Source organism: Arachis duranensis, chromosome 3, assembly GCF_000817695.3.
Source record: "Arachis duranensis cultivar V14167 chromosome 3, aradu.V14167.gnm2.J7QH, whole genome shotgun sequence".
Lineage (NCBI taxonomy): Eukaryota > Viridiplantae > Streptophyta > Magnoliopsida > Fabales > Fabaceae > Arachis > Arachis duranensis.
In genome coordinates this window covers 134459771-134487160 of record NC_029774.3, presented here as the reverse complement: position 1 = coordinate 134487160, position 27390 = coordinate 134459771, and the positions used below count along the sequence as shown (strand labels likewise).

At 32.4% G+C, this 27390-nt stretch overlaps 4 protein-coding genes across 4 annotated transcripts; 2 read left to right on the top strand and 2 right to left on the bottom strand.

Annotated features, from left to right (window-relative positions):
- The first annotated feature begins 660 nt into the window (after window positions 1-660).
- On the top strand, window positions 661-7482 carry LOC107482243 (protein SCAR3). The gene is made up of 9 exons (XM_016102672.3): window positions 661-1266; window positions 2327-2490; window positions 3138-3261; window positions 3444-3576; window positions 3686-3753; window positions 3853-6667; window positions 6761-6862; window positions 7046-7159; window positions 7249-7482. The coding sequence occupies exons 1-9, from the start codon at window positions 1112-1114 to the stop codon at window positions 7306-7308; spliced, it is 3735 nt and encodes a 1244-aa protein (XP_015958158.1). The 5' UTR covers window positions 661-1111; the 3' UTR covers window positions 7309-7482.
- Window positions 7483-10450: 2968 nt separating this feature from the next.
- Window positions 10451-11110, top strand: LOC107482171 (cyclic dof factor 4-like). The gene has a single exon (XM_016102569.3). The coding sequence runs from the start codon at window positions 10453-10455 to the stop codon at window positions 10996-10998; it is 546 nt and encodes a 181-aa protein (XP_015958055.1). The 5' UTR covers window positions 10451-10452; the 3' UTR covers window positions 10999-11110.
- A 7995-nt stretch (window positions 11111-19105) lies between these two features.
- Window positions 19106-19796, bottom strand: LOC107482245 (olee1-like protein). Its single transcript, XM_016102674.3, has one exon. The coding sequence runs from the start codon at window positions 19734-19736 to the stop codon at window positions 19227-19229; it is 510 nt and encodes a 169-aa protein (XP_015958160.1). The 5' UTR covers window positions 19737-19796; the 3' UTR covers window positions 19106-19226.
- A 3500-nt stretch (window positions 19797-23296) lies between these two features.
- On the bottom strand, window positions 23297-26211 carry LOC107482244 (14-3-3-like protein C). Its single transcript, XM_016102673.3, has 7 exons — window positions 25953-26211; window positions 25443-25749; window positions 25257-25344; window positions 24259-24368; window positions 24000-24148; window positions 23756-23813; window positions 23297-23675 (listed from the first exon to the last, which is right to left on the bottom strand). The coding sequence occupies exons 1-6, from the start codon at window positions 26026-26028 to the stop codon at window positions 23764-23766; spliced, it is 780 nt and encodes a 259-aa protein (XP_015958159.1). The 5' UTR covers window positions 26029-26211; the 3' UTR covers window positions 23297-23675; window positions 23756-23763.
- Window positions 26212-27390: the final 1179 nt, after the last annotated feature.

The following is a 27390-nucleotide window of genomic DNA, read 5'->3' as shown; positions in this document are numbered from 1 at the left end:
GCGTAATAATCATGGATAAATGCGGGTTTAGTCCTTCTAGTTATTATGAGACTTGTATTGATTGTTCAAAATTTTTTCAAAATAAAAGAACCGGATATTTTTTGTTTAATTAATTTTCCTGAGAACAATTTCTCTCATAAGATAGTTGGAGGAAATAAAAAAAGAGAATGATAAGAGTAATTTGGTTAATGTTTTTGGATATTGGATAAGAATTGTTGTAATTCTTTAATATTAAAAATTATGATATTTTACAAAATTTTAAAAAATATAGAATTCACATAATGCAAATTGTCAAATCATTTTTTTAATTATAAAGATAATACATAAATAATATATTATATTATTTTAATATTAAATGATAATATGCAAATTATATATTATATTATTTTAATATTAAATTATAATACATAATTTACATATGATAAATATATAAATTACATATTGTCAGTACAATACGTGATCTGCATATTGTATTTACATATAATAGAATAGAATGACACCTCTAAAATACGGTAAAGAAATTGTTTGGAAAATAAATTTGTTTATACAGCGAGCGGGGAGCCCAACACTTTCCACTCCAGGGGACAGCAGTCAAAACTCAACTAAAAAAAAAGTGATTGTTCCCAAATAGGGAGGGTAATATCGTACTTTCAATTGTTCCCAGAAGGCACAGTGTGATTGTAGTGAGAGAATGATTTCCGTTGAAGAATGGCTTGCAGAGTTGGCAATGTCGTTCGTCTCCCTCACCACACCGATCCGTACGCTTTCTCTCTCTCTTTCTCTCTTTCACTGTCTCACTCTTCCGTCTCTTCTCTTTGGCAGTTAAGCTGCTCCAATCCACAATCCCACCCACTTCCCCTCCCATCCCAATCCACAACAATAAAAATCCAATCTTTTTTTCTTTCTAGCTGTAACCTTTCTCTCTCATCATTCCCCTTCATTTATTGCTTCCTTCTCATAGCACACCTATTCATTCATTGATTCATTGTTCATTTCACTACTAAATACATAACCAGTAAACTCTCGGGTCATCACTTATCAGCTGTAAAGAAACTGAAAAAAGAATTTTCTTCTTGTGGGTATTTGAGTTAAGAGGAGGAAGAAGAAGAAGATGCCACTGGTGAGGTTGCAGGTGAGGAATGAGTTTGGTTTGGGGCAGCCTGAGCTCTACAGAGAGGCCAACAGGGAAGACCCTAAGGCGGTGCTTGATGGTGTCGCTGTTGCTGGCCTTGTTGGGATCTTGAGGCAACTTGGTGATCTTGCTGAGTATGTCTTCTTTCAATATCTATTTTCTTCTTCTTCCTTTTCCTCTCTAATCTGTTTTACCTGAAAGGTGTGAAATTTTCTTCAATTTTTTTGCTACTACCCTTTTTGGTTTTGGTGGTTGTTAGGGAAGTGGGGTTGGTTAATTCCTCTGGTTTAAGAGGTTTTTAATGGGATTGCTGGGGGTTAGCTGGTATTGGTAGTTGCCTAATGTAGCTGAGCTTTTGTTTAGGAAGATAGACACTTTACCCGTTTACCGTTGAAATTGGATTTCTTTCTTGGTTTCTGAGCTAAATTTCAGTGCTGTTTGATGGTTTGACATTTTTTCTTTTAATAATAATTAAAAAACTAAGTAGCTTTCCCATTTGAGGTAGTTAAGCTTTGAAGACAATTTCACAAGTCACTGTTCACTACTGCTATACTGTGATTTCTTTTGGTGTATCTTTCTTAACTCTTTTTAGCCTCTCATACTTTGGGTGGTTCATGAGTTCCAATGGTTACGAGGAATGAATTCGACTGAAAAATGCTCTTTTTCTCTGATTATGCTAGCTGACTCTATTTTCTGAAGTGTTATGCAACCTTTCTTCATCCTTAAATTTATGCTGTTGTTTGCTTCACATGGAGCTGGAACCACTATACCCTGTACTGTCCTTGTTCATATGTATATATCTACACGATTTGCTATTGAAATTGCAGCAGGAAATGAATACTTTTGTTTCTAGAGGATTCCTTCCCTCCATCGAAACAGCTGTAGATAGTCGATACTATAGGGAATATGACTATTTTGAAAGGCATTGCACATTTACCTAGTTTTCACCATATTTGGACCTCGATTCTCTGATATAAGCCATCTTCTACCCTACTGTGTATTTTGATCCAATATGGCTTTCACAATTGTCATTAGACTTGTTGCCAAGGTTGAACCTCAGAGCAGTTCAGTTATATACAATTTTAAATTCTAAAATCCTTCTCTACTATTCATATTATGAATGACTAGTCAAAATAAGAAGTTCCGATTTGCCTTCTGGTATTTACAACTGATGAAGCTTTTATGAAAATGTAGTTTCGCAGCAGAGGTTTTTCATGGTTTGCAGGAACAAGTAATGACAACTGCTTCTAGGAGCCGTAGATTGATGGTTCGTGTTCAAAACATTGAGGCTTCCTTACCGCCATTGGAGAAGGCTGTATTGGCACAAACAAGTCACATACATTTTGCTTATACATCTGGTACAATTTCTTTTGAGCAGTTATTTCGCCCTGTGTGGATTTACTGGAAATGGTTCCTTGGAATCTGAAAATGATATTTTCTTTATGCATGGTTTTGCTTTTGAAAGATAGAGTCATTGTATTTCTCTATATAGATAGATTGAGCCATCTGGCCAATCGCTCTGTAAAGTTTCATTTGCTTTGGGTCTGACATTGTCAATACTTAATATGATGACCCCCTGTTAGCTTGCATGCCCTTAAATTGTTAGGAGAAATCTAAATATTAAGAAAACCAGAATTACAGTGATTAGCTGATTGTCATTGTCTTTGATAAGTTCAGAGAGTTATAGTATAATGATGTGATGAGGCTTGACTGTTGTTGGATATTGACAGCAACTCATTATTTAGTGCTGTAAACATGCTATAATGATGATTTAGAACATGTGTCGGTTCTAGTGCCTTGGTTGGCAGTGAGCTGGAAAGTGTGAAAGATGCCAAAGCCCAATTCATAACCTTCTCTTATACCATTGAGACATTTATGTTTACTCAAATTAATGTTAACCTGATTCAGCACGTATTTGAGCAGGCGAGTGACTGTGCACTAGCATGAAACGTTCTTAATGTACAGTCAATATAACTGTCATTAATGAAAATCTGTTTCCTTTCAGGTTGTGAGTGGCATCCACGCATAAAAACTGCTCGAAATCATTTCATTTACAATGACTTGCCGCATTTTATAATGGATTCATATGAAGAATGCCATGATCCTCCACGCCTGCATTTTCTTGATAAGTATGTTGAAATTTCTTTCGAACGCCTCCTTTATACTAGATGGTAAATTATAGCAGTCTCGTTCAAATATGGACCAATACTATAGCAGTCTCATTTTTGGCTTTGGAAGTGTCAAGTACTGCAATACTGCTTAAATTAAGTTTCCTGTACTGATTGGTCATCTTTTTCCTGTGTCAAATCAGATTCGATACTGGTGGCCCCGGATCTTGTTTTAAGAGATATTCAGATCCAGCCTTCTTCAAGAAAGCATCAGCAGATTCAGATGAGATATACTCTGAGAAAACTGAAAAGGCTAGAAAAAGCCATAAAAACAAGGTATGATAATTTGATTAAATGATCTCAATGGAATATTATTTTTGACCGAGTTTTGTTCCTGTCAATTTCTTTGCTAACAATTTGTTGGTATACAAAATATATTGAACAGAAGAAAAGGTCTTCACGGAAGAATGGAGAACTTTCGAGGCGTGAACAGATGCATAGCAACAGGAGCAGGTATTACATCCATTGTTTATTGCATACTTATTCTTCGTATTGTGTTATCACAATGTTGTAATTCAAACTTAAATGTTTACTGGTTTATTGGCTGCTCAGAATGCAATTTATTTCTCCTACTGCCAATGGGCAACTCTCTTCCTCACAATCAGCCACCACAATAGATATGAAAATGAAATCAGATATGGAAGTTCGTTCAAGTTCTTTTGATTCAAAGGCTGGTGCTGGCTACATTGAATGTGTTTTCCATCCAAGCTACTCTGTGCAATCTAATGAGCAGGATCATAGGGAACCACCCTCTTCAAGGCCAACACAGAAAACCGCCGCTTTTCGGTCAGTGTCTCCTCTTATAGATGATAGTGTTTCACATGGTTCATTGGAAAAAAAAATTGGGTCTAGTTCATCTTGTGTTACTTGGGATCAAAAGGAAGACATAGTGGAATCCACAAGTCAAGCTTCTGTTAAAGATAATACTCCTGAGAGGATTCAGGAAAAGCATGACTATGATGTGCTTGCAAATGAGGATGTTAACATACCAAATGTTGATTGTCATGATATCCTATTTGATGAAGAAAGCAACCAAAAACCAGACTACAGCAGGGTTCAAACAGATGATGTTGACAGTGAACCTGATAGTTATGTGGATGCTCTTAACACTATCGAATCAGAAACAGTTGAATCAGAACTTGAAAATGAGTTTGCTTATGAAACAAAACCCGAGGAGCAGGAGTTCACCCATCCTGTTATGCACGGGAGGATTGAAAATGAAGTTTCGGAAGCTCCACCTAATATATTCAACAATGATTTATGTGATGCTGTTACTCAAAATGGGTATATAGTTTCCTTGAATAAAGAAACAGGAAGGGATTTCCCTGAAGCACCTCAAGAAAATCATCATCTAAGATCAGAACCACATGAACCAGAAGTGGCATCGGTGAGTCCATCAGATGTTATTGATGGTGAAGAAATGATTGGAGACACGGATTCCCTAAATAAAGAAATATTCAGCAATTTGTCTGACTCGTTGCAAGATCCTTCTGTCAGATCAGACCCACATGAATCAGATTTGGGACCTTTGAGCCTATCAAATGTTCCAGATGGCCATGAAATGACCAGTGAAGCCGTTTCATTAAACAAAGAAACTTTCGGGAATATCCCTGGTTCACCACAAAAGATTGCTTCTGTGGGATCAGTGTCAGATGTGTCTAATTTGGCCTCTATGGATCAGCTGGATTTTCCAGCTAGTGATGAAATGACAAATGTAGCTGATTCTCATTCCTTTGAGAGCCCCATCTGTGAACAGGTTCCTCTCACACGTGAAAGTTCTGTTTTGGATCACCCGATATGCACAGATTCCTTCATTGGGTCTCATACTGCGAAAGATACAGTCTCGGTCGATGATACTGTCTCAGCCCACCTTGAAGTTGATACGTCACTTTCTGATTCTAAAAGCTCTAATTTAGCAGAAGAAGTGGGCAGGATTGACAGCAATAATTGCAAATCTGAAGAGGCTCCTAGAGAGTCTTCTAGTGACCGTTCAGTGAGATTCTGGACAAATGGTGGATTGCTAGGACTTGAACCATCCAAACCTCCTGACTTCAACACGTCTAGTTCCTTAAGTCAAGGTTCTTTGCCCACAAAAAGTGAGGTGGATGTCGGTTCACATAATAAATCTATGCAAAAAAGCAATGGTTATAAAATGGGACAGGATTTACCAGACGAGGTTGTTGAAAGGATTTTAAAGGAATCAAGTTCTAGATGCTTAACATCAAACCACAATGATGATCAGGCTTGCATCTCATCAAAGAACTCTGGCAGTTCTCAGCCGAGTAATGTATGCAGTCAAACTGAGAGGAATGCTTTGGGGGAGATAAGGGTAAGTTCCCCTGGAAATGTTCTCCCATCTGGCCCTGAACCCAATCATGGCAACAGTGAAAACTCATCACGGGTGTTTGGACTTGGTCATAGATTGTTACTAAATAGTTTTCAACGTAAAGTTTCTCTTGATGAAAGATCTGCGACTTCTAATTCTCTGAAATCTATTTTATTGGACGAGAGCGTACAAAATGGCATTGCAAAGCAGTCACTTCCTGAGGCAACTGTCAAAGAGAAAGCTAATCCCGGATATCCTATAGATTCTCTTCCTCCTTCGCCGCCGCTCGAACATATGAAGATATCCTTCCATCCGGTTAGTGGACATGAAACCTCCAAACTAAAACTGAAATTTCCTGAAGGCAGTAATCATCGTGAACATATAAGGGATATGTTTCCGTCATTCCAGTTGGTACCAGAGTCTTCCATTCCTCTAGATGATGCAGGCTCTCACTCTGATGGCGATGACACTTTTTGTAGATCTTCTCCTTATTTATCGGATGATTGTCTTAGCCCCCACTCCGATGATAATTCAGATCAGTGGGAATCCGAGGAAACTCCCGAAAGCAGTGACCATGGGGTATATGATTCTCCTCACAGAAGGTCATCAAGTGAATCTATGCTAAGTACAAAAGAACACGGTGGACTTTCCCATGACGCTACGAATGTCGAACCTTATTTATCTGTGCCTTCACTTGATTTCCCAAGTTTTGAAAATGTAAATCCTGTACTTGAGAGAGAAAGTAGTAAGCAGTCCCAAGACAATAATGCTGTTGTGCTCCGAAGTAATCCTGAGTCTGCACCGCCACCTCCACGACCACCGCCTCCTCCGCCAACACAATGGAGGGTCTCAAAACCACAGTTGGATACAACAAATGGGACACAACATTATGTGTCTGAAGATTCGGAGCATATTCATGATGGAAGTCTTCCACAGTCTACTCTGTTCCAGCAATCTAGGCTCGCCAGGGTTGAGCAAATGCAAATTAACGACGACAATTACCACTCTCAGGACAGCATTATACATAAGTTGAAGGATAAGGTAACTTTAGCTTGCTTATATTTCTTGAACACTATATGCAACCATGTTCAAATATATATGTACAAGGATTCAGCTGTTTAGTCCTATGTGCAGCTGGATATGCCGAAGCTGAAGAGTCCGAGGGAAATAAATCAGTTGAGAGCTGCAAAGGGAATGGATGAAAGAGAAGATTTCCTACATCAAATCAGAGCAAAAGTAAGTAGCTACTTAACAATTAATTGCATTAAGAGCAGCAAATATTGAATATGGTCCTCCAAAGAGTACAATAGTATCAATTGTTGAGTGTAGACAACAGCAATGTAGAACATGAACTTGCAAAGTTAATGATGGATTTTTATTGTATCTGACTATGCATTGTGCTGTCAAATATTGGTTCAGTCGATGAACCTGAGGCGGACAGCAACAGAAAAGCAGAATAATGCAACCGCCATGGGTCCTGCCGCCAGCGACAAAGTTTCAGCAATTTTGGAGAAAGCTAATGCAATCCGTCAGGTAATTGTGTAGTTCAATTTTGTTACCTCTCTTTTGCATTATATTGTGTATCTAACTAACTTAATATCCATAAATTGAAAAAACTACAGGTGGTTGCTAGTGATGATGGAGAAGATGATGATGATGATGATACTTGGAGTGACTCCTAATTTTAGCATTAAATTTTCTCCCTTTTTTTTATATATATTTTCAATTTTTGGGAGTCCTCTGTGCCTTTGAGCCTCTTGAAAGTGAAGTTTGTGTGAATAAATCTGTGTATTAGTAAAGTGTAGTGCAGCATCTAGTTTATCTAATTTTATTGTCACCTGAATTTATTTCTTCAATCTTCTGCAGCTTATGCTTTTAAATTCCATATAGTTTTCCACCGCCTCATTTTTCTAGGTCTCCATGCACGAAGACTATGTCCAAAAGGAACTCGGTAAATCCTTAATTTCCATTACTCACTTGCATCCTTAATTTTCATTTATTTATTTATATATTCAGGAAAGGAATTTGCTGCTTGTGCTTTCATTTTGGATATGATTCGACATTCTGATTCTTAGTGAAGGCTTGGCGATATATTTTTACTAGAAAAAGGGAAATGATTTGGGATTTGATTGGTCAAAGATAATGAATGATTTGGATTCATGTAAAAAACACTAGTCAGATACACATCTATTTGTACCTCGCCACTAAGCCCAATTTATTTTCTCCAACATGAGGTGTGCCCAATAAAGTTTTAGTTTCGAAAATTTTAAGAGTAACATATGTACCCAAACAAAAAAAATAAATAAAAGAAGAAGACCATATCAAATAATTTATAATTCAATATACGGCAGCTTAATAGTTAGCTGTTTAAAACTAAGCAAAATGAAACCTTTATTTGCTGATTAATAGAGGATCTTGCTTTTTTACTTTTGTGGACTTTTCTTCTTTTATTATAATCTTTTTCTTTCCTGATTAGTAATTAATAGTAGCAACTTGCGCGAAGAAACCTGCCATATTCATTTAAAGAAGTCTTTGTTTGCGAGAATATTCAACTATGTTAGCTACCCTAGTTAGATTACAACTATAATAAATAATTTCATAACTAAACCCTACACACATATACCAAATAAAGGAATAAATGCACTCTAGTATACATCCTAATCAGGTTGTAAGTTCCTTAGCATTCATTTACTTGTGTTTCTTTCAAAATCAATAAGGCTGCTCCACTTTTCATTATGTATATATGAGTATTGGAGTAGTCATGAAAGAAAGGATCATTCCTTGTCAACATTACAAAAGAGAGAAATGAGTTGGAAATGAGAACTTTCCAAATAATAATATCAATATATAAAGAGTCCTCTACTAAAGAAAGGGGAAAGTAGAACATATAAAATGTTGCATATACTAAAGTCTAAAAATAGGGACCCCATGCCTATGGTGCAACCTGAAAAGTGGTGATCATACTCCCAAATTAGATTCATTGAAACCCAAAAAGTTTTTGGTAGGAAAAGTTCTACCAAATACCATTTGGAGTATGCAATATACAACTTAATTGAGCTTCAACAATCAATATCCGCTGAAATTTTCACCATCTTAAAATCTAATTCGATACCGACCTGCGTAGTTCTTTATTTATTCGAAAAAAGCACCAAAAAGGTCAATGTTGGACCATTCATTTGGACGCATCTTAGCTAACTCACGAATAGAATATATGTAAGTCCATCTCGTTACGTTGCATCAAATAGTACCAAACTGATCAAGGCGAAGTTGAAATAATAAAATTTCAAAGTGTTCCTCATTTTGAATTTCTACTTAGTTATTTTGTTTCATCGGTAAATAAAACGAAATATCAAAGCTCCTTCCCCGAGCTTCATTTTCTGACTTCTTGTGTTTATTTATTAGTGGTTTGGCAATAGTATATAGAATTATATATCCTTATTAGCCATATGTAATAACATGAAAGTTCCTTTTACTAATAATCCTAATGATTTATTTGTTGAATTCTTTCTAATTTTTTTTCTACTTATTCTTGCTGTTGAGTTTCTTTCAAGGTGGAAATTTACTTGTAATAGACTTCATAAAAAGTTGTTTTTGAATCGCTGAGACATGTTACCATTTAGTTTGAAAAAAATCGATTTATTTTATATAAATATTAAAAAAAATTGATTTGGATAGATCAAATAACCACTTTAAAAAAATTCTGTTTTTTATGCGTGTTATCCCTAAATGATAAATTTGATATGTTCTTCTTTTTCATCTTTTTTACCAATCTTTCTTTAAATTTATCTTTTACTTTTATTTATTTAATTTTCGTCAAAGATATATATACAAATTATTTGAAAAAGTAAAGCTTGGTATTTAAAAAAAAATAAAATTTACGTTTTTGGTCTGAGTAGGAAAGACAAAAAAGGAAAAATTAGGAATCCAAAGTTGCAATACGAACAAAAAGTTATAAATGGTACCATTTGTCTCTGTTTTTTTACTAAATTTTTTCTTTAACATAACTTTTAAATTAAACTGTAAAAATATATTTAATTACAAATTTATCGTTAAATTAAATTTTATAGTAATCAACCAATTAGTTTTTATATTAGTTATAAAAAATTAAAAGGAGACGAATTTGATTATTTTAAGGACGTAAAAAAAGATAAAAGTAATTGTTTGTTCTAACTTAAATTAAATTTTTAATTAAATTATTTGTATAAAATTAACTTAATTTTTTTAAAATCAAATAATAACATATGTCAGCAATTTAAAATTTTTTTATGTAAAGTCGACTACAAATAAATTATAAATTTCTGCTTTCTTTCTAACCCTTTGAAAGAAAAATAATTGGAGCTAACTATAACGCTCGAGCACTAGTGAAATTCAACATTAAGCCGTAGCTAAGTATCAACATGATCAGCTACTACGTTCACTGTTATTTCTCACTTTTCTTCCTTTTTCTTTATTTTAATTTAATTTATTCACACACTTTTTAATTCCACTACTCAAGTTTTGGCCTCTCTAGATATCACATGCGCTTCGTGCCGTAGACCATAAAACAATATATATTTCCTTAGATTTAAATCTGATTTCACTTTAATTAACTTTCCACGTTTGCTCTCAATATATACTTTTAATTAATTGACAAAAAATTAATAATTAAATTTTGGTATGCATTATAAAAATACCAATATTATTTAATAGCTGCTAATCACTTTTAGCTAGCTACCTTCATATACATCTCCATAATCTCTACAACCCCAATCCTAAACCTTCTCCATTAAGAATAATCAATCTCTCTCTCTCTCTCTCTCTCCTCTCTCTCTCTTTCTCTCTCTGAAATGGCTCCACTAGAAAAAACTGGAGAAGAAAGAGAAGGGATTAAACTGTTTGGCATAACGATCACGTTGCATGCAGCAGAAAGAAAAGAAGATGAGAAAAGCAGCAATGGTAGCGAAGAAGATGATGATCATGATCATGGAGAAGATCAAGAAGAGATGATGAAGAAACCAAACAAGATCATAGCATGTCCAAGATGCAAGAGCATGGAAACCAAGTTTTGTTACTTCAATAACTACAACGTTAATCAGCCTAGGCATTTCTGCAAGGCCTGCCACAGGTATTGGACTGCCGGAGGGGCCCTTCGCAACGTCCCGGTCGGTGCAGGCCGCCGAAAGGGTAAGCTGCCGTCCCCTGCCGCCGCTCGTCACGGTGGCGCCATCTGTGATTCATCATCCACTGTTCAGAAATTTGGATTAGATGATGAAGAGGGGTTGGTTTTGGACGAGTGGGATGTTGCCACCGTCATTCACGGTGGTTTCCGGCAGCTTTTTCATCAGTCGTCTAAACGGCGGAGGACGAGCTCTGAGGATGCTCAACCTTGTTAAGTTATTTTTCTCTTCTTTTATTTTGTAAATGGATTATCTGTGAAAGTGTATTTCTTTTTCTTCGGAAAATACATTTTCCTTTATTTCAATTTTAACTTTGATTTGTTTTTCTTTTTCTTTCTTTCTTTTGATTTATCAGGTTTTTTTAGATAGACAAAAAAAAAAACAGTTCGAATTTATCTTATTTAGCATTAATTAATTATCACAACAATAAATAAATGTTAAATAAGATAAATTATAATTGGTTTTAGCTGATTTTTTTTATTACCAAACATTTTTGTGTTTTTTAGTGGCCTATCCTCACAAAAGATTACTGATAGGAATAATTAACTTTAATAAAGTGAACTAAATACACCACCGGCCTCTTCACAAATCTAGAATAATTTTAAATGAAAATCTGTTTTTATATAAAGTGAAAGAGTTGAATGTGTGTGTCCTATTTGTGTTTAATATAAACAAAAATAAAACTCTATATTTTATTAGGATAATATTTTGGTGGTGGGTGAAATTTTTTTGAAGAATAAAAATGATTTTTTAATAAAAAATAAAAAAATTATTATCCACATATTTTTAAAATTTAATAACTTTTTTTAATCTAATTTTACTCTTCTACCATAAGATTCTTTAATCTTTATTAGAGTATTAGTGTTTTTAAATTAAACTTCGTCATGTCGTACCAAATTGAATCTGAAAATACATTCTAATACACCACTCTAATTATATCAAAAGGAACTTTTGCAATTGGAGATAAAAGAAAAAAGCCAAGCGAAAACTCTAAAGAAATTACTAACTTCACTTGCTAGTATACTTAATTGACCTAATGAATAGCATAAGTTTCAAGTATTCTATTTCGTTTCAGAATAAGAAGTTTTGATTTGCTAACTTTAATTTGGGAATTACTTGTACGCTTCGTTATACTTAATATTATTAAAATGGTGTCGAATAGTCCAAAAATATTTGATTATATTCTATTTCAGATTATTTTTCTGCCCTATATAGCTAGTTCGTATATAAAATTACGATCTAATTCAAGGGCATTAATCATACAGCTAGATTTCAACGCAATAGAAAATTAGAAATGGTCAAGCGAAAGAAAATAGAGATAAGATTTGAAGAAGTAAACACGCTACTTAAAATTAAACACACAAATTTTGATGGCGAATTGCAGTTTAATTATTCATTTCCCCCTCTCGTCTTAGAAAATTAAGGAAGCTATCGTTTTCGATTGTGCACAACGTGGTTCTGGAGGCCGGCTAATCAGTTTTCACTACATAATTATAAATGTAATTGAACATTAAATATTATGAAGTTGGTACGATAAATCATAGATTCCTTTCATGTTCTATTATATTCATTATTAATGAGGTCAAATTAATTTGTTAATGATGCTGACTACTTGCAATGCCAATAGATAGAAGAATAGTTTGTATTAATTAGTAGGTAATATTTTATTCGCCACTTAGTTTGTATTATTCATAGGTAGAAACAAAGCCTTCTTTAATTTCTATCTGTGAATAATTTAATTCAGCTATGGGCATCATATCCGCAATGCTAAGTATATATTAAAAATAAATTAAATATTTTTATACAAATATATTACTAATTAATTTTAGTGAGTAATTTTAATATATAAATAATATTTTTGGTATCATATATTATATATATAATGGAGTCAGGAGTCTTCGCATTTCGAGAAACAGAATTATTGATCGTATAATAATACCCATAAAGCTATTTTGTTGAAGACTTTGACGTATACCAGCCTGCATATGGAAACTAACTATGAAATAATTATGCAAGCATAATTGCTCCGAAAAGACTTCTATAACATGTACAATTAGTTTAATGAGTTAATAGTTAAAATCGTACTTGAAAAATATCTCAATCTTTATTTTAATTTTTAAAAGATAAAATTAATCAAATTAGTCTCCGAAAAATAATTGCGTTGATGGAATTCGTCCTTCCGTCATCTTAGTTGATGACGTAGTTAACGTTTGTTGACGTTGAACGTTAATTGACAGCATAACACACTCTAAAACGACGTAATTTTGTTCTTTTTGTCTCCAAAAGTTGAAACGACGTCGTTTGATGTCCAGAATGGGGTATTAAGCCGCATTTCTCCCCATCATCACCTATCATAACAGTCATCCCTCTGTTCGCTCTAAAAATCTCTTTCTTTTTTCTTTCTTTTTCAGCGTGAAATGCTTGTGTCTGAGGTACTGCATGGTGGCGCTGCGAGATTTTGTGCGGTTCAAAATCCTTAATTTGGAGTTCTTCCGGCAACACTTTTGCGAGATGGGTACGGTCAGGTAACCGGAGGCGGCGGTGGTGGCGTATGTTCTAATAATGGTGGCAGCGGTGGTTACTGTGACATGAGCTACTGTAGTCGTATTTTCTCTTCGGGTTTCATTTTTTTCTTTGGGTGCTTTATTTTCTTCGGATCGATTGCAACTTTTTATGGGTGGCTCACTTTCTCACTCGCTGTTCATGCGGGTCTTTCCACCGTGGGTTATCAAGAGGAGAAAGGATTCTTGGTCAATTGAAATTTTATTTGTAGAATTTATTGTGAAATTTATTCTGATTTTTCTCACATGCAAACCTATGTTAGTTTCTAATTTAAAGTTAGTAGTTTTGCTTTTATTCTGTTGTGATTTTTAGTTTCATTATTTTCATTAGATAAATTAATTTAAATTTTGAATGGGAAGATTTATTTTAATGTGGATTATTTTTTGTTCCATGGAAGTAAATGAATGACGGTGTTTGAGCGCAACAAAAATAGAAAAAAGAGAAGCCGATTGGGTCACGAAACTTAGCTCCTGGTTTAGCCTTCTTCCCCAATGCGTGAGTGAGAAAAGAAGAAGGCGATTGAGAGAGCGATGGAGCAATGAAAATCATGTACATGGGTGGCTTCGACCAGCGACAGCAAAGGTGACGAGATCATTGTGCAATGACAGTGAGGCTTCTCTATCAGCTGGAGGTGCGAGAAGAAGAATGAATGAGAACGCTTGTTTTTGGGATGAAGAATGCAAAACGACACCGTTTACTATGCTGCATTGTCACTTCACGTTTCAGGTTAACGGCAGTATCAAGAAATTAACGGAGGAACGAACGTGATTAAAAAAATTATTTAGGGATGAATTTGATTAATTTTATCTTTCAGAGACTAAAATGGAGATCGAGGTATCTTTTGAGGAGGATTTTGACTATTAACTCTTAGTTTAATTTATTTAAAATTAAAATATTTATCCAATAGAACTCGTGTCTCGACTCGTTTTAGGCTTTTTGCCTCGACTCATTTTATTAAATAGGTTAGATTTGAATTTTTTAAAAAGTCTATTGTTAAAAAAGTCAGACATATACTTTAAAAAATGCCTACGAAATTTATTGGGCCGGTTCGTCAAAATATTTTTTTATAAAAATAATTTATTCTTAATTTAGACTTTCAACTTTTCACTTATATTAAACAAAAAAAATCAATAGTCAAAACTAATTAAGATCGTAGCTTTTTTGCTAAAAAAAGTTTATGAATTATAAATATGATTATGATACATAACTTACAATTAATATATAAATGAATTATGTTTTATAAATTATAATTTAGATCGGTTCGACTCACTTATTAAGATTTTTTAAATATATTATTTTAAACTCTAATTCACGAAATAGATTTTTCAAATAAGCTCGTGGACTTGTCGGATTTTAAGCAGGCCAGGTTCGAACTTAAAAAAAAAAAACTTATGAAAAGATAATAAACCTAAGTTTGGATCATTTATTTATAACATAAATTAGGTTTGTCAAAACCAAAGTTTAGATCGGTTCGACCCACTTTCACCTGTAAATTCATGTGTGTAATTATAATTAAAAACTTAGTTTGAACAAGTAAATAACTTCTACAATGGTATATAAAGGTTTCAGGAGGCTTAGAAAAGGGAAGGAGATGAATTTATGACATTCTTTGACTTTGATTAATTAAGCCTTCAAACCAGAAATTAAACTTGGTTTCAGTTTGGTCTATGCTGCGGATTATGCAGGAGACAATTTTGTTTTGTCTTATAAAAATAAAAAAAATAGAACTAAAGCAGAGAGGAAGAAGATGACACAATTATATATCCTGATTTAGTTGTTTTGTCCCATACAACTTACATCCAGTTTTCACCATAACATTGGTGGAATTTTTACTATCTTTTAAGTATTACAAACACCAATTCTCTAGGACTCGACGTAATCCTATCTGAGACACTTCAAGATCCAATGTGAACTTGATTTGGTTATGTAACTACCTAAATTAGACACATTAAGTACTTACCCAACTTAGCAAGGGATACCTCTCAGGTACTTGATACAACACCGAAAATACAACCAAAAGAAATTTAAAATTACTCTTGACTTTTCTCTCAAGTGTTTCACTCAACCTTTTTCACTTTATGGCTTTTTCACAATATCTTTCTATCTTGCCTTTTACCTCTTAAAGAAAACAAAGAAAGATATGCATTAAAACAGAAACACAAGCAGTAAACAATGAAGGAAATGATAATTCACAGCTGTGACTCTATGCGTTGAACCCAACTTCTAAACTCAAAACACTGTTCTTCATCTTGGTAGAATACTCCCTTTATTGTAGGTGCAATACTTCCAAGACTTCAAACTCAATAGTGAGAATTCACTCTTTGATTTTTCTCTTGGGTTCTCTCTCCTTCTTTTTCAACTGAAGTGATTGTACTATTTGTATGAGCTCTGTCTCAATATCTAGGGCTTACTTCACAAAATTAGCTTCTTGAATCTAGGACTAGTTGGGGTCTTTCTTCTTCTTTCTTCCACCATTCGCAAAAATTAGGGATTTAAAATTAGAGACAAATAACGTAGCTTCCTTGAAAAAAGATCTTCAATGGATTTGATAAATTCAAACCCTTAATCTTGTACTTTGACTCTAAAAAATAATCTCATCCATTGATTCACAACACAGATAAATAGCCATCATTTTTTTCATTATTTTCCGAAATGGTATGTGTAGAAGAAGGTAGGTTTCAATCAAGCTATCAACATGGATATAAGTGAAAATAATCTATCTTTGTCTCCTGATTAAGTTAGAGAGATCCTTTACTTTTGACTTCATTGAATTGACTTCTTCATCAAGAAGCTTTTTCCCCCTTTTTTTGTGTATTGTTGGAAAGCCATAACTTGCAATGAAGAACTGCCTTTTGTTTTTCGTTATATCCGAAAGACATCTAGCATCTCAACGGTTGATTTTGTACTTTTGGAGAAAACACATAGGTGATGTAAAAGATAGAAGAGAGAAAAGATAGAGTTTTAGTTCGGTGATTGTGAAAAGGTTTAGATGAAAATGAATTTCAAATTCTTTAGTTGGCATCTAAGTGAGTAAATGAAATTGGACATGGATCACCTAGTTAGGCCTTATGCTTATGTTTGGTCCAATTTTCTTTCTTCACACTAGCATTTCAAATTTCTTTTTCCTTTGGACTTCATTAATTTATTAGACCTATTTTCTTGCTTCTTGGACCAGGTTTCTTTCTTTCTTCCTTCCTTGTTGATTAGCTACTCTTTTTTTAGCTTGCTCATGATGATATAAGTTCAGTTGGAGCTTCTGGATTTGAACCATTATTGCCTTTGTTTGCTTGTTATTGGGCTGGTTTTCTTGCTCCTTGGACCTGTATCACTAATTAACATATCAAATCCAATTGAACTATTAACCCAACTTCAACATGTTTGTCATCATCAACTATTTGTTATTATTTACTAAACTCAATAGTATGTATTATTATTTAAGAGAGACTATTGTCACACTAAAAAATATATATATTGACACACCCTTATCATTTAATTTATGTGTACTTTAAATTTATATAATATAATTAGAGAATAAAATAAAAAATAAATCATTGATGATTTAGAATCTCTTAACATTTTCAGATGAAATAAACAGTATTTAATTTTTTTTGATATATACAAAGAATGCTTATTTTGAATTTATAGAAAGCCCTTTCACGAATTCTCAAAATTAATATGACATTACTTAAAAGTATATAAGTGTTTAATTTGGAGAGTCGATTTATGAATACAATTATTTTTTTTTTCATAAAATAAAGTGTACTTTGTCTTCGATTTGTTCAGGGAAAATAAAAATTATTGCGTGATTGTGAGGAATTAATAATTAGCTGTCTTCATATAGTTACATAACTCCATCAAAATGTTATATTAGGGGTCTGTCTAAAATCAATTCAAGCATTTTTTTTTTATAATAATTAGATTACATTCACATAAATTCCAACGGTTGAGGTTAAATTTATGTAAAATTTCATAAAGATTAAGCGAAAGGATAATAAGCGTTTCAAAATTCTAAAAGCAGCCTCCTTAGAACTCACCAGCTTCTCATCATTGGTATAATTCTCACTCAAAATCACAGAGAACGCAACAGTATTAACTAAAGGCCAAGACAAATCTCCAAAGAAAACACTATCTTCTTCTGATTCAAACACGAAAAAAACAAATCGTTTTTCAATCTATCAAAACCCTTTCGTAACAACCGATAAATCTGTCCATGAAAGGCAGCAGCATGGGCCAAACCGCCAGTCGCCACACAGCTTTCGCTCGGGAGAATCATCTTCTCCAATTTGTTAGACAAAAGGAAGCACTCTTCCTTATCCCACCCAAAAGCCAGCATAAATGATCCCAAAATCAGAGTCCCCAAGCCACGCAATTTACCAAAAGGGGCTATCAAAAGGGACTTCATGTGTATGTAATGGTTAAATTAATCAAAATGAGTCTGCAATTTTGTAGATTTTTTTTTTATTTTGATTCTATTATTTGTTGAAGATATTTATTATTTTATTGTAATTTTACTTGTAGTGCTTCCAATATTGCATCATACTAAAATAATTAATTTAGCCAAAATTGGAGATAATTGATAATAGAGATAATGTTAACTTGAAATAATACTTCAATAATTGATACTTTAATTTGATTCCATCGAGGAAGCCAAGTCCATTGCGGAGGTGTTTTGTTGAAAAATTAAGGATATAAGCTTCTTCTTGTTCTCGGTGATACCGGCATTCGTCTAAAGTAGTATTTCTCAAATTGATACTTTTAGAATTTTAAAATATATAATATTTTTTTGTTTAATTTTTAAGAAATTTTTAAAAAATTTAATCTCAAGCATTGGATTTTTTGTAAACATAATCCAATAATCTTAATTTCATGGTGCCTGAGAAGTTCCCAAAATACCCTAAAATTATTAAATTAAGAGTCCTTTTTTCTTTTGTATAAAAACCGCATATTTCTTACTCTTGAATTTAAGACACAAAAAGACAAAAGATCTACTTGGTGGTGAATAATAATTTTCCTTTATAAAGAACTACCTTCTCATTTCCAACTTCAATCCATTTAAAGTGCTAATTAATATATGTGACGGTATGATATCAAGCATTGCTATAACAGTATTATTACTCAAATAAAGCAAATTCTCTTATGTCTATAAATTTAATGTCAAATTTATCGAACTTATTTTTTATGATAAATTTTAAATATTTAAAAAATATTTATTTATATATTTTTTAAATTAAATATTAATATTTATTTTTTTTAATAAATTAGTTTAGTTTCTTAAACTGTCGTACTATACTTTTTTAAGTTAAAAAGCTCAATTATATAAATTACAATAATTGATAAAAAGTTAGATAAATAGTATTTTAATCTTAAAGATTCGTATTTTAAGAGATGATCATAATCTGACCACCAAAACAATTGTTACGAATTTCAGAATATAATTAGAACCAAGAACATTTTTGAACCATGTGTGAATAATATGAATTAATAGGATTAAAAAAATAAATTTAAATTAATAACATTAAATTAAGATGTAGTATATTTTTATTTGATGAGTAATTATTCACGTTGTTCAAAATAGTTATTGTTTACCTAATATTTCTCATTAGAAAAAAAAGTCGATGAATTACGCAACCAAACAAAGAACTCAACTCGAAAACAGAACTAGATAGAGAGAAGAGTTAAGAGAGTAAGAAACACATGCATAATACGGATATTTAGTTGAAACGATTGAGAATCCTTTTCATTGCATTGCAAGCTGAAATCAGCAGATTACATGATAGAGATAATGAAACAGCTAGCTAGAGAATTAGAATTTGAAAGGGATTCGAAGAATGATCAACTTTATTATTACAAAGAAAGAAAGTTGTGGAAGGTTTGGGTCTTAATTAAGAGTCGCTGGCGGTGCCATTGGCGTTGAGGCCAAGCTCCTTGAAGATCTGAGGGCATTCAGCGAGAGGAACAGCCTTCAAGAAACCAAGAGGATTGGCTTCGCGGACGGCGGAGACAATGCCGTTCTTGTGAGTAAGGGAAACCCTTGAGGCAGTTTCCAAGTTAGCAACCTCACTCTTGATCTCATTGCAATCCTGTCTTGGGCTGTCAATCAAGAAAACCTCGCACAACTCTTCCTCGTGATCTCCCTCAACCTCAATCGAGTATTTTCCTGCGGCATCTGTCATCACGTCCTTCACGTATGTGATGGTCTCGTTTGCAGCTACCTTGCACTCCAGTCTCACGGTGGCGCCTGGCAAGAACTCGCTCACGCGGCTCAAGAACTGGATGCGGCAGGTGTCGCAGTAAACTTTGCCTTCAACAAAGAATTTGTCATAGCCATAGGCCGAACCAACAACGGACATAAGGCAGAGAGCTGCAATGACCATGATGGTGGACTTGGCCATTTTTCTCTTCTTTGTTTTTGGTTTTATTACTGCTCTTACTCTTTCTTATTTGTTGCTTTAGTGATTGAGGGTGGGATGATTTGCAAATGCCACAGGACCCCCCTTTTATACCTCACTAATGCTTATGGTTTGTTATTTTCATGTGGTGGGAATTCTTTTTTGACCCGGTTTTCCCTCCGATCCTTCTCTTTCTATTATTCTCACCTCAATAACCGCTCCTCCTACCTACTTTTAGATTGCAATTTGTATTCGATCATTCATGTGTTACTTATCATTTATCAATGACATCATCATTATTTAAGAAGAATATATAAGGTACAATATATAGTAGCTGAAGTTATCATTTTGACCATATATCTAGGATTCACATATTTTATCATATAAAAAAATAGAAAAATGCTATCTGTACACTAAAATTAGCCACTAATATATTTGTGTATAAATATATGTGTGGTTTAATTTATTTTTATAGTGTATTTATATTTCAGCATGTATTTTATACTGGTGGCTAACTTTAGTGGCTGATTTTAGTGTATACATAACATAATCTAAAAAAATATTATAATAATTCAATTCTATAAAAAAAATGGTAGTTCAATTATATGTTGTTTTATAGTTAGAATTTCACAATTATTTGTATTTAATAAAACTTTTAAATAAAAATAATTCTATTACATAAATTTTTTTCTTATAACTCATAAATATTTATTTTAGAATTTATTTATTTTATAAGAAAAAAAGAATTTTCAATGGAAAACGAAGTAAGTAATAACGCGAACACGTAGCTGAGGTTATACATCTCATTTTGACAATTTCTGATTATTATTATTATTAAAGGAAATAACTCTATAACAGTAGAGGACCGAAAATACCAAGTCCAACAGAGAAAAATACAGAAACAAGATTCAGAAAGAAAAATTCTAATATACTAATAGTATAATAAATTTTATAGCCTCATTCCTAGCATAGATGACATACTTATATGCCTCTTGCAAGCTGCACTCATCGTTCAAATCCCAGCTGACACTGTATGTTGTTTAAAGAACTCATAATATCCATGTAGCGTGTGTAAGTGACTGAATGTGTTGTGTAGCTGTGTAAAGCATGGATGTAATGCTAAGGATTGAAAACCGTCCAATTTACTTGATTAAAAAAAATTTTTTATAGCCCCATTTAATTAATTATAATAAATTATATATTTATTCAATTAAATAGATAATAGTCTCTATATAAAAATTAAATTATTATTATTATGAATAAAATATATTTTTGTCTTTAAATTTTTTTAAAAAAAATTAAATTTATTTTATTTTAATTTTATTCTAAATTTTTTTTATTTATATCAAATATATTTCTGACATCTCATTTTTTAAAAAAAACTTAAAGATTAATTTAACAATAATTTCAAAAAGATAACCTTAAATACAATCGAGCCAAACACAAAATTCTTGGCCTTTTACCAATGTGCAAACTCTTGGCATTAAGCATTTCTTTCATTTTTTTTAAGATAATTATTTTTATTCTTTAATAAAGTTGGTCCAAAACAAGCATCAAATATAATAATGACCCACATAAAAAAGTTCCACCAATACATTAAAAAACTATGTAACTGAAGTAATAAAAGGTATAGGTAAGGTCATCTTCAAATAGGGAAAATAGAAAGGTAATGCTTTCGAGCATCGTGAACAATTTTTACTGATAATTTCTGCTTATTTTTAAAAATTTGTTCATTTTTGGATTTTTAAATCTGCCAAAGTTTATCGGTAACTGCTGGAAGATAAATATCCAATAGCCTCTAAATTTTTGCTGAATCTAGACAAATTCATAAACAGTGTGAAATCGATTTGTCTGCTGAGTTACACCGTGGCAGATAGGCTTAACTTGAAAAATTCGGGTGTGGAGCTTTTCTTTAACTCGTAATCTATTATGTGTTAGCTTCTATAAAAAAATTTTTTTATCTTAGGTTGGCTTTTAAGCTCTATATTCCTTTTTTCTCTTTTAACCAGGTAATGTAGTCTTTTCTGTTTATAATTTATGTGTCAATAATTGTCTCTGTTATCGAGGGATTGAAATGTTTTTTTATTTTTGTATGATTCCATTGTCTGTTTAGTAGCATTAGTTCTGTAATTCACTGTGGAGTGTATTCTGTATTTACATTAGTTATAGGTGTTATTGAAGTAAACTCTTTGACCTATAAATTCTGTGTAATATTTATCATGCTGCCTCATCCTATTCTCTAGATAATGCCCTTTTTCAGAATTTTTCGACCCTCCAACACGCACTGTCAACCCCATGAGGGGTTGGTTCCTATCTCAGCCCATAAAAAACTAGAAAATCTGTAATATTTATTTTTATAAACCTTAGAAATAAGAAAATTAAGTTTAGTCAGTAATCTCCACTCTTGCTTAGCTAACAAAGCAAAGATTGAAGACTTTTAGATCCTTAAAGTTTAATTTGTCTTGTTCTTTCGGCCTACAAATAATTTTTCCGCTTATCCACTGCATCTTCCTTTCGCTTTCTTTTTTGTCTCTATCAGAATTACAAAATTTTCTTCTGAATTTCTTCGACAGCATTTCTGACAACTGAAAACAGTTTAAAGTGTAAAATAGTATAGCAATTGCAACAGTTTTTATTAACAACAATTTTAAAAAGATAATCTTAAATACAATCGAGCCAAACACAAAATTCTTGGCCTTTTACCAATGTGCAACTCTTGGCATTAAGCGTTTCTTTCGTTAAGTGATATTCTAAATATTCTAAATATTTTAAATTTTACAAATATTTTGATAAAAATATTTAGATTATATAATAATATTTTTAACAAAAGTAGTTAGTTAATAAATTTTAAATATAATAATCTAATTATTTATCGAGTAACAAAATAGAATTTAATTATTTTATATTTTTATATTGCAGTTTAAAATATTATTTTAATATAATTTTTTAATATTATAAAATTTTACATAATAATTAATCTTAATGAATAAAAAATACTCATATTTTTTGTATTTATGTATTTTATATTTTTTTATTTAAAAATAAAAAATTATATTGGCATTTAAAATATTATATATTAAAAAATATTTATTTTTTATGTAATAAAATATCTTATATTTATTAAAATCCATCATTACTCTTTTATATAATGTTCACATCTAATGCGCACAAAATTATTGTGTTTGTTTTAAACATACCCACTCAATATTATAGCTTCATTTATCATAAATTTCTTGAATATTTAATTACCAAGGAATACAATTGATGCAAATTAAACATTTTTAAAACAAATTTAAAATAAAATAAAACTTAAATATTTTAAAACTTTTGACAAATACTTTATCCTGTTATTGTTATACCTATTGAATTTCTTTCTAATGCCTATTTCCATTTGTCTTTAGTTAAAAAGTTTATACCTACTTGCTTTCTAAAAAACAAAAGGATTAAAAATACTTTTTTATTTCCATAAAATGATAATAAACGTCGATACAGATGACAAAAGCCAATATCCAAAACGTCAAGTCCCTAAAAATCTCCGAACATGTATTCACTATTGGCACAACTTTAAACCAACGTTCTTCACTGTAAATTGTTGAAAACTTGAAATAATGCAAGCCAGCATTCTTTTGGAAAGTTGTTAAGTCAAAATGAAGCAATAAACTAAATTACAGCCAAACACCCTGCAATCTCAACTGCAGTCTCCAACTAGCAGAAAAGAAATGCATAGAATGAAATGTCATCAAAGACCTATGGTTTGAAATCTTCTAGAGACCAAATTCATGTTCTATCACAACAGCCTAATGTAATGGTACCCTGCCAAGAGTTGCAAGCTTCTCTTCATGTTCTATTACAACATCCTAATGTAATGGTACACTACCAAGAGTTGCAAACGTCTCCTATGCACACCACAAACTCCTATTCAATATGTCATGCTTCACCTCACTGCAAAAGCAAAACATAACTTTGTTAGGGTAAAACAAGTAAACGCCAAATACCATATGCTAAGAGGCTACATAACCTACCTATGCCTTCAGTCTTCCCCTTGGGTAGCTTGTGCGGACTCTACCTTTTGTTCATCAGCTGTTGAAGACAGACAAACTTGATTGATCAGGGAAATCAGAGATATTGGAACCGGATAACAACGACCACAGATAGAAGAAGTAAACAAAATTCAACAGACAAATAAAAATGTGAAGGAATTCTATAGCTAAAGAATTTCATATGTTTCAGTTACATTGCAGACCAAGCTTCCATTAATAATATTACCTCCATCTTCAGGGATGTCAGAGGTCCACAAGGTAAGGTTGTCCCTCAGAAGCTGCATAATTAATGTGCTGTCTTTGTAAGACTCTTCGCTTAGAGTATCCAACTCAGCAATTGCTACATCAAATGCCTGCTTAGCAAGGTGACAGGCCCTGGAATATTAGGAGTACCATGTTAAATTTGTCAAACAGATTGGCTCAGACAATCGCACACCAAGAAGAAAGGGTAATACTATCAGGAAAAAACGGAATATTTGGCATACCTTTCAGGAGAGTTCAAAATTTCATAATAGAAAACAGAGAAGTTCAAAGCCAAACCCAATCTAATGGGATGCGTTGGAGGTAACTCAGCTTCGGCAGTAGTAGAAGCCGCCTGCAATATTCACAAATTTATCAACACTAACATGCAATGGTAGAAGAAAAATTGTTAAACGGTGACCTACTCATGCTAAAATTCCACACTGGCAGAACTTAACTGATCATAGATCAGTGACCAAAACACATGTACAACGAATGTCATGCCCAAAGAGTAAGCACACACTGTGCTCTTGGCTCCCGTCTCTCCTTTTTTACCGATAAATGTTGCTCAAGTGTGATTGGAAAGTTTTTAAATTGAGAAAATAATTCTATTAAGAAAGAATCCATTTCTACTTGAAACTGTCACTGTAATATGCAGCCGAGTTAGTTACTCAGGAATAAGTTGAAGTAAGTAACTAAAGGGTGACACGTTGGATAATTCATTTAGGGAGCTAGCTTGATAGCCTTTGTATATAAGCTTCACAAGGTTCACAAAGTCTTCTAGTTCTTGTACTCAATGCATGAATAAGAAAACTCTCCCTCCTCTGTTTTCATATCAGTTTCTCTCTATGCTAATTTCAACAGAAACTCAATTCCATGGTTTAGATTGCCTCTAATATAACAGTAGAATTGGATTCAAATTTTTAGTTTGGAATGACTTTCAAAATGAGTTGAATTATCTTCTTTTACAATTTTACCCTTGATAAAACCATTTGGACTAAACATGAAAATTGGAATTCTAAAATGAATTAAAATGATTAATTTTTATTTGTTCCGAACCATGAAAAAGAATTTCATTCTTGTGTGAATTCTAATTCTTGCCATTCCGAAGATATAAGGAAAGATAAGACATAACACATAAACACTTTCCCTTCTCTGGTTTAATGAACGGAATAATTACACAAGGCATGGCAGGGAAGAAACATCAAGAAGCTTCAAAGCACACAAATAAATAGAAGAAAACCTGATATGCTTTCATGGACTGATCAGCAGCCTCCTTTCTCTCATCTCCAGACTTGAATTCAGCCAGATACCGATAATAGTCGCCCTTCCTGCAAATAACATAACAAGACACAAAAACAATGAATTCCAAATTCCTCAAAAAGAAAGACATTAGAGAGAATGAAAGGGGACAACAAAATGCTCTCACATCTTATAGAAGAATACACTAGGTTCACCACCAGAACAAGAAGGGATAAGGTGTTCATCAATAACAGTCATGATATCAGTACAGATGTTAGACAACTCAGATTCAACTTTGTTCCTATACTCCTTGATCCGCTTAACGCTAACATCGTTCCCTTTGGATTCTTCCTTCTGCTCAATGGAGGAGAGAATCCTCCATGAAGCCCTGCGAGCCCCAACTACATTCTTGTACCCGACTGACAGAAGGTTTCGCTCCTCAACCGTCAACTCCACGTTTAGCTTCGCTACATTCTTCATTGCATCCACCATTTCTATGCATAAAACAAGAAATTTGCGTTTTTTTAAATATTTTGTTGGAGGATCTTGAGAAAATTGAAGACCTTATGTACAATTTCCCACGGAATCTCAATAAACAAGGAAAAATTGCGAGCGATTGCGGACGAAATCATCAGCGAGTCAGAAAAGAACATCGAATCGGAGAAAAGAATAAAAAAAGGGAGTTGAGAAAAGGGACCTTCATAGCGCTCGGCTTGTTCAGCGAGTTTGGCGGTGTAGACGAAGTTTTCACGTTCCTTGGTGGGCGACGCCATGGACGATCTGCTACCTTTCTCTGTGTGTCTCTTCTCTTTCTCGCTCTGGAACTAAAACTTTCTTTCTCTCTCTGAGCTTCGGTCAAGATGTAGAAAAAAAGGTTGCAATAGTTTTTCACTTTTTCCTTTTTTTCCTTTCTTGAATATTTTTTAGTTGAGGAATCGGGACGCAGAAACTGGCACGCTTCGGTCGTGGGTTAGTAAGTGGGTCAGTGGGTGTGCTCAATCAACATTGATTTCGTAATGTTAGTAAAAAAAAAAAATTACGAGGAAGCAGAAGCAATTTATGTTTTTTTGGCAACAGGACTAATAACTTGCCGCATACATAGGAGGGTATTCGAACCCAAAAAAAACCTTATTATTTATTTAAGTGTACAAATAAGTGAGTTAATTATTCGAATAACTTAAATTAATTAAATTTATATTGATAAATCAATAAAAGGATTGAATCGGAGAATCCTTTGTTTTGTAATCAGTGCCAAGATCGGCATTTGGTCATAAAAATAGAAAAAATATTATAGATTTAAATTTGATTCCACAAAACAAAAATCGAAAACACCACGTACCAATAAAATAAATTTATTATTGTTTTAATGATTTAATTATAGATAATTCTGATACCTTTATTAACATTTTTTTACCTCCAAAATCGTTCATATTAACGAGTGAACTATTAATTGAATTTTTTGTCTATTCTTTAAAATAACAATATAACTCCTCAAGATAAAAAAAATCAAATTTTAGTTTTTGTTCTCTACTTTCAGTCTTTGAAAATATTTTTCGTCAACTTTAAGACCTGTATTATGCGTTCGAACGTATCTCGAATATTAAGACTGTATTCAGAGTTTACACGCATCTCTTCATTAAATATATATTGAATTTGTCACTCATAATTGTGTCACAGAATAGAATTTAAGTACTTAAGATATATCTATTTTGTAATTTTTTCAAGTATTCGAGATCTAATTTGTTATGCATTTAGATAATTATTTTATATTTTATATATTTTTGTAATTTTTATTTTTATTTAATTTAAATAAAAAAATTAATATTTATTTAAGTATACAGGTGAATCAACTAATTACTTAAATCAAATTAATTAAAAGAAATTTATGTTGATAAATCAATAAATAAAATTTCTTTTTGTCAGAGTCAGATTAAGAAAAGAAAAAATCAAAACTCCAAATTTAAATCCAACCCAAAATTCAAATTAAACAATTTAATTTAGGACAAATAAAATTTTAATAATTTGTTTATTATAAAATAATTTAATCTTCCTTCCAAATAATCAAAATTAATTTTACTATAAAATAAATTAAAAATAATTTATTATGAAATAAATTAATATTTCTTTAAAAAAAT

Bases quoted from the DNA above. Each gene is read 5' to 3' on its own strand.
- LOC107482243 (XM_016102672.3), top strand. From the start codon at position 1,112: ATGCCACTGGTGAGGTTGCAGGTGAGGAATGAGTTTGGTTTGGGGCAG. The intron at 3,754-3,852 runs GTATTACATCCA...TTGGCTGCTCAG, and splicing joins ATGCATAGCAACAGGAGCAG to AATGCAATTTATTTCTCCTA. The intron at 7,160-7,248 runs GTAATTGTGTAG...AAAAAACTACAG, and splicing joins AAGCTAATGCAATCCGTCAG to GTGGTTGCTAGTGATGATGG.
- LOC107482171 (XM_016102569.3), top strand. From the start codon at position 10,453: ATGGCTCCACTAGAAAAAACTGGAGAAGAAAGAGAAGGGATTAAACTG.
- LOC107482245 (XM_016102674.3), bottom strand. From the start codon at position 19,736: ATGGCCAAGTCCACCATCATGGTCATTGCAGCTCTCTGCCTTATGTCC.
- LOC107482244 (XM_016102673.3), bottom strand. From the start codon at position 26,028: ATGGCGTCGCCCACCAAGGAACGTGAAAACTTCGTCTACACCGCCAAA. The intron at 25,345-25,442 runs GTGAGAGCATTT...TGTTATTTGCAG, and splicing joins AGTGTATTCTTCTATAAGAT to GAAGGGCGACTATTATCGGT. The intron at 24,149-24,258 runs GTATGCCAAATA...CTAATATTCCAG, and splicing joins ATTTTGAACTCTCCTGAAAG to GGCCTGTCACCTTGCTAAGC.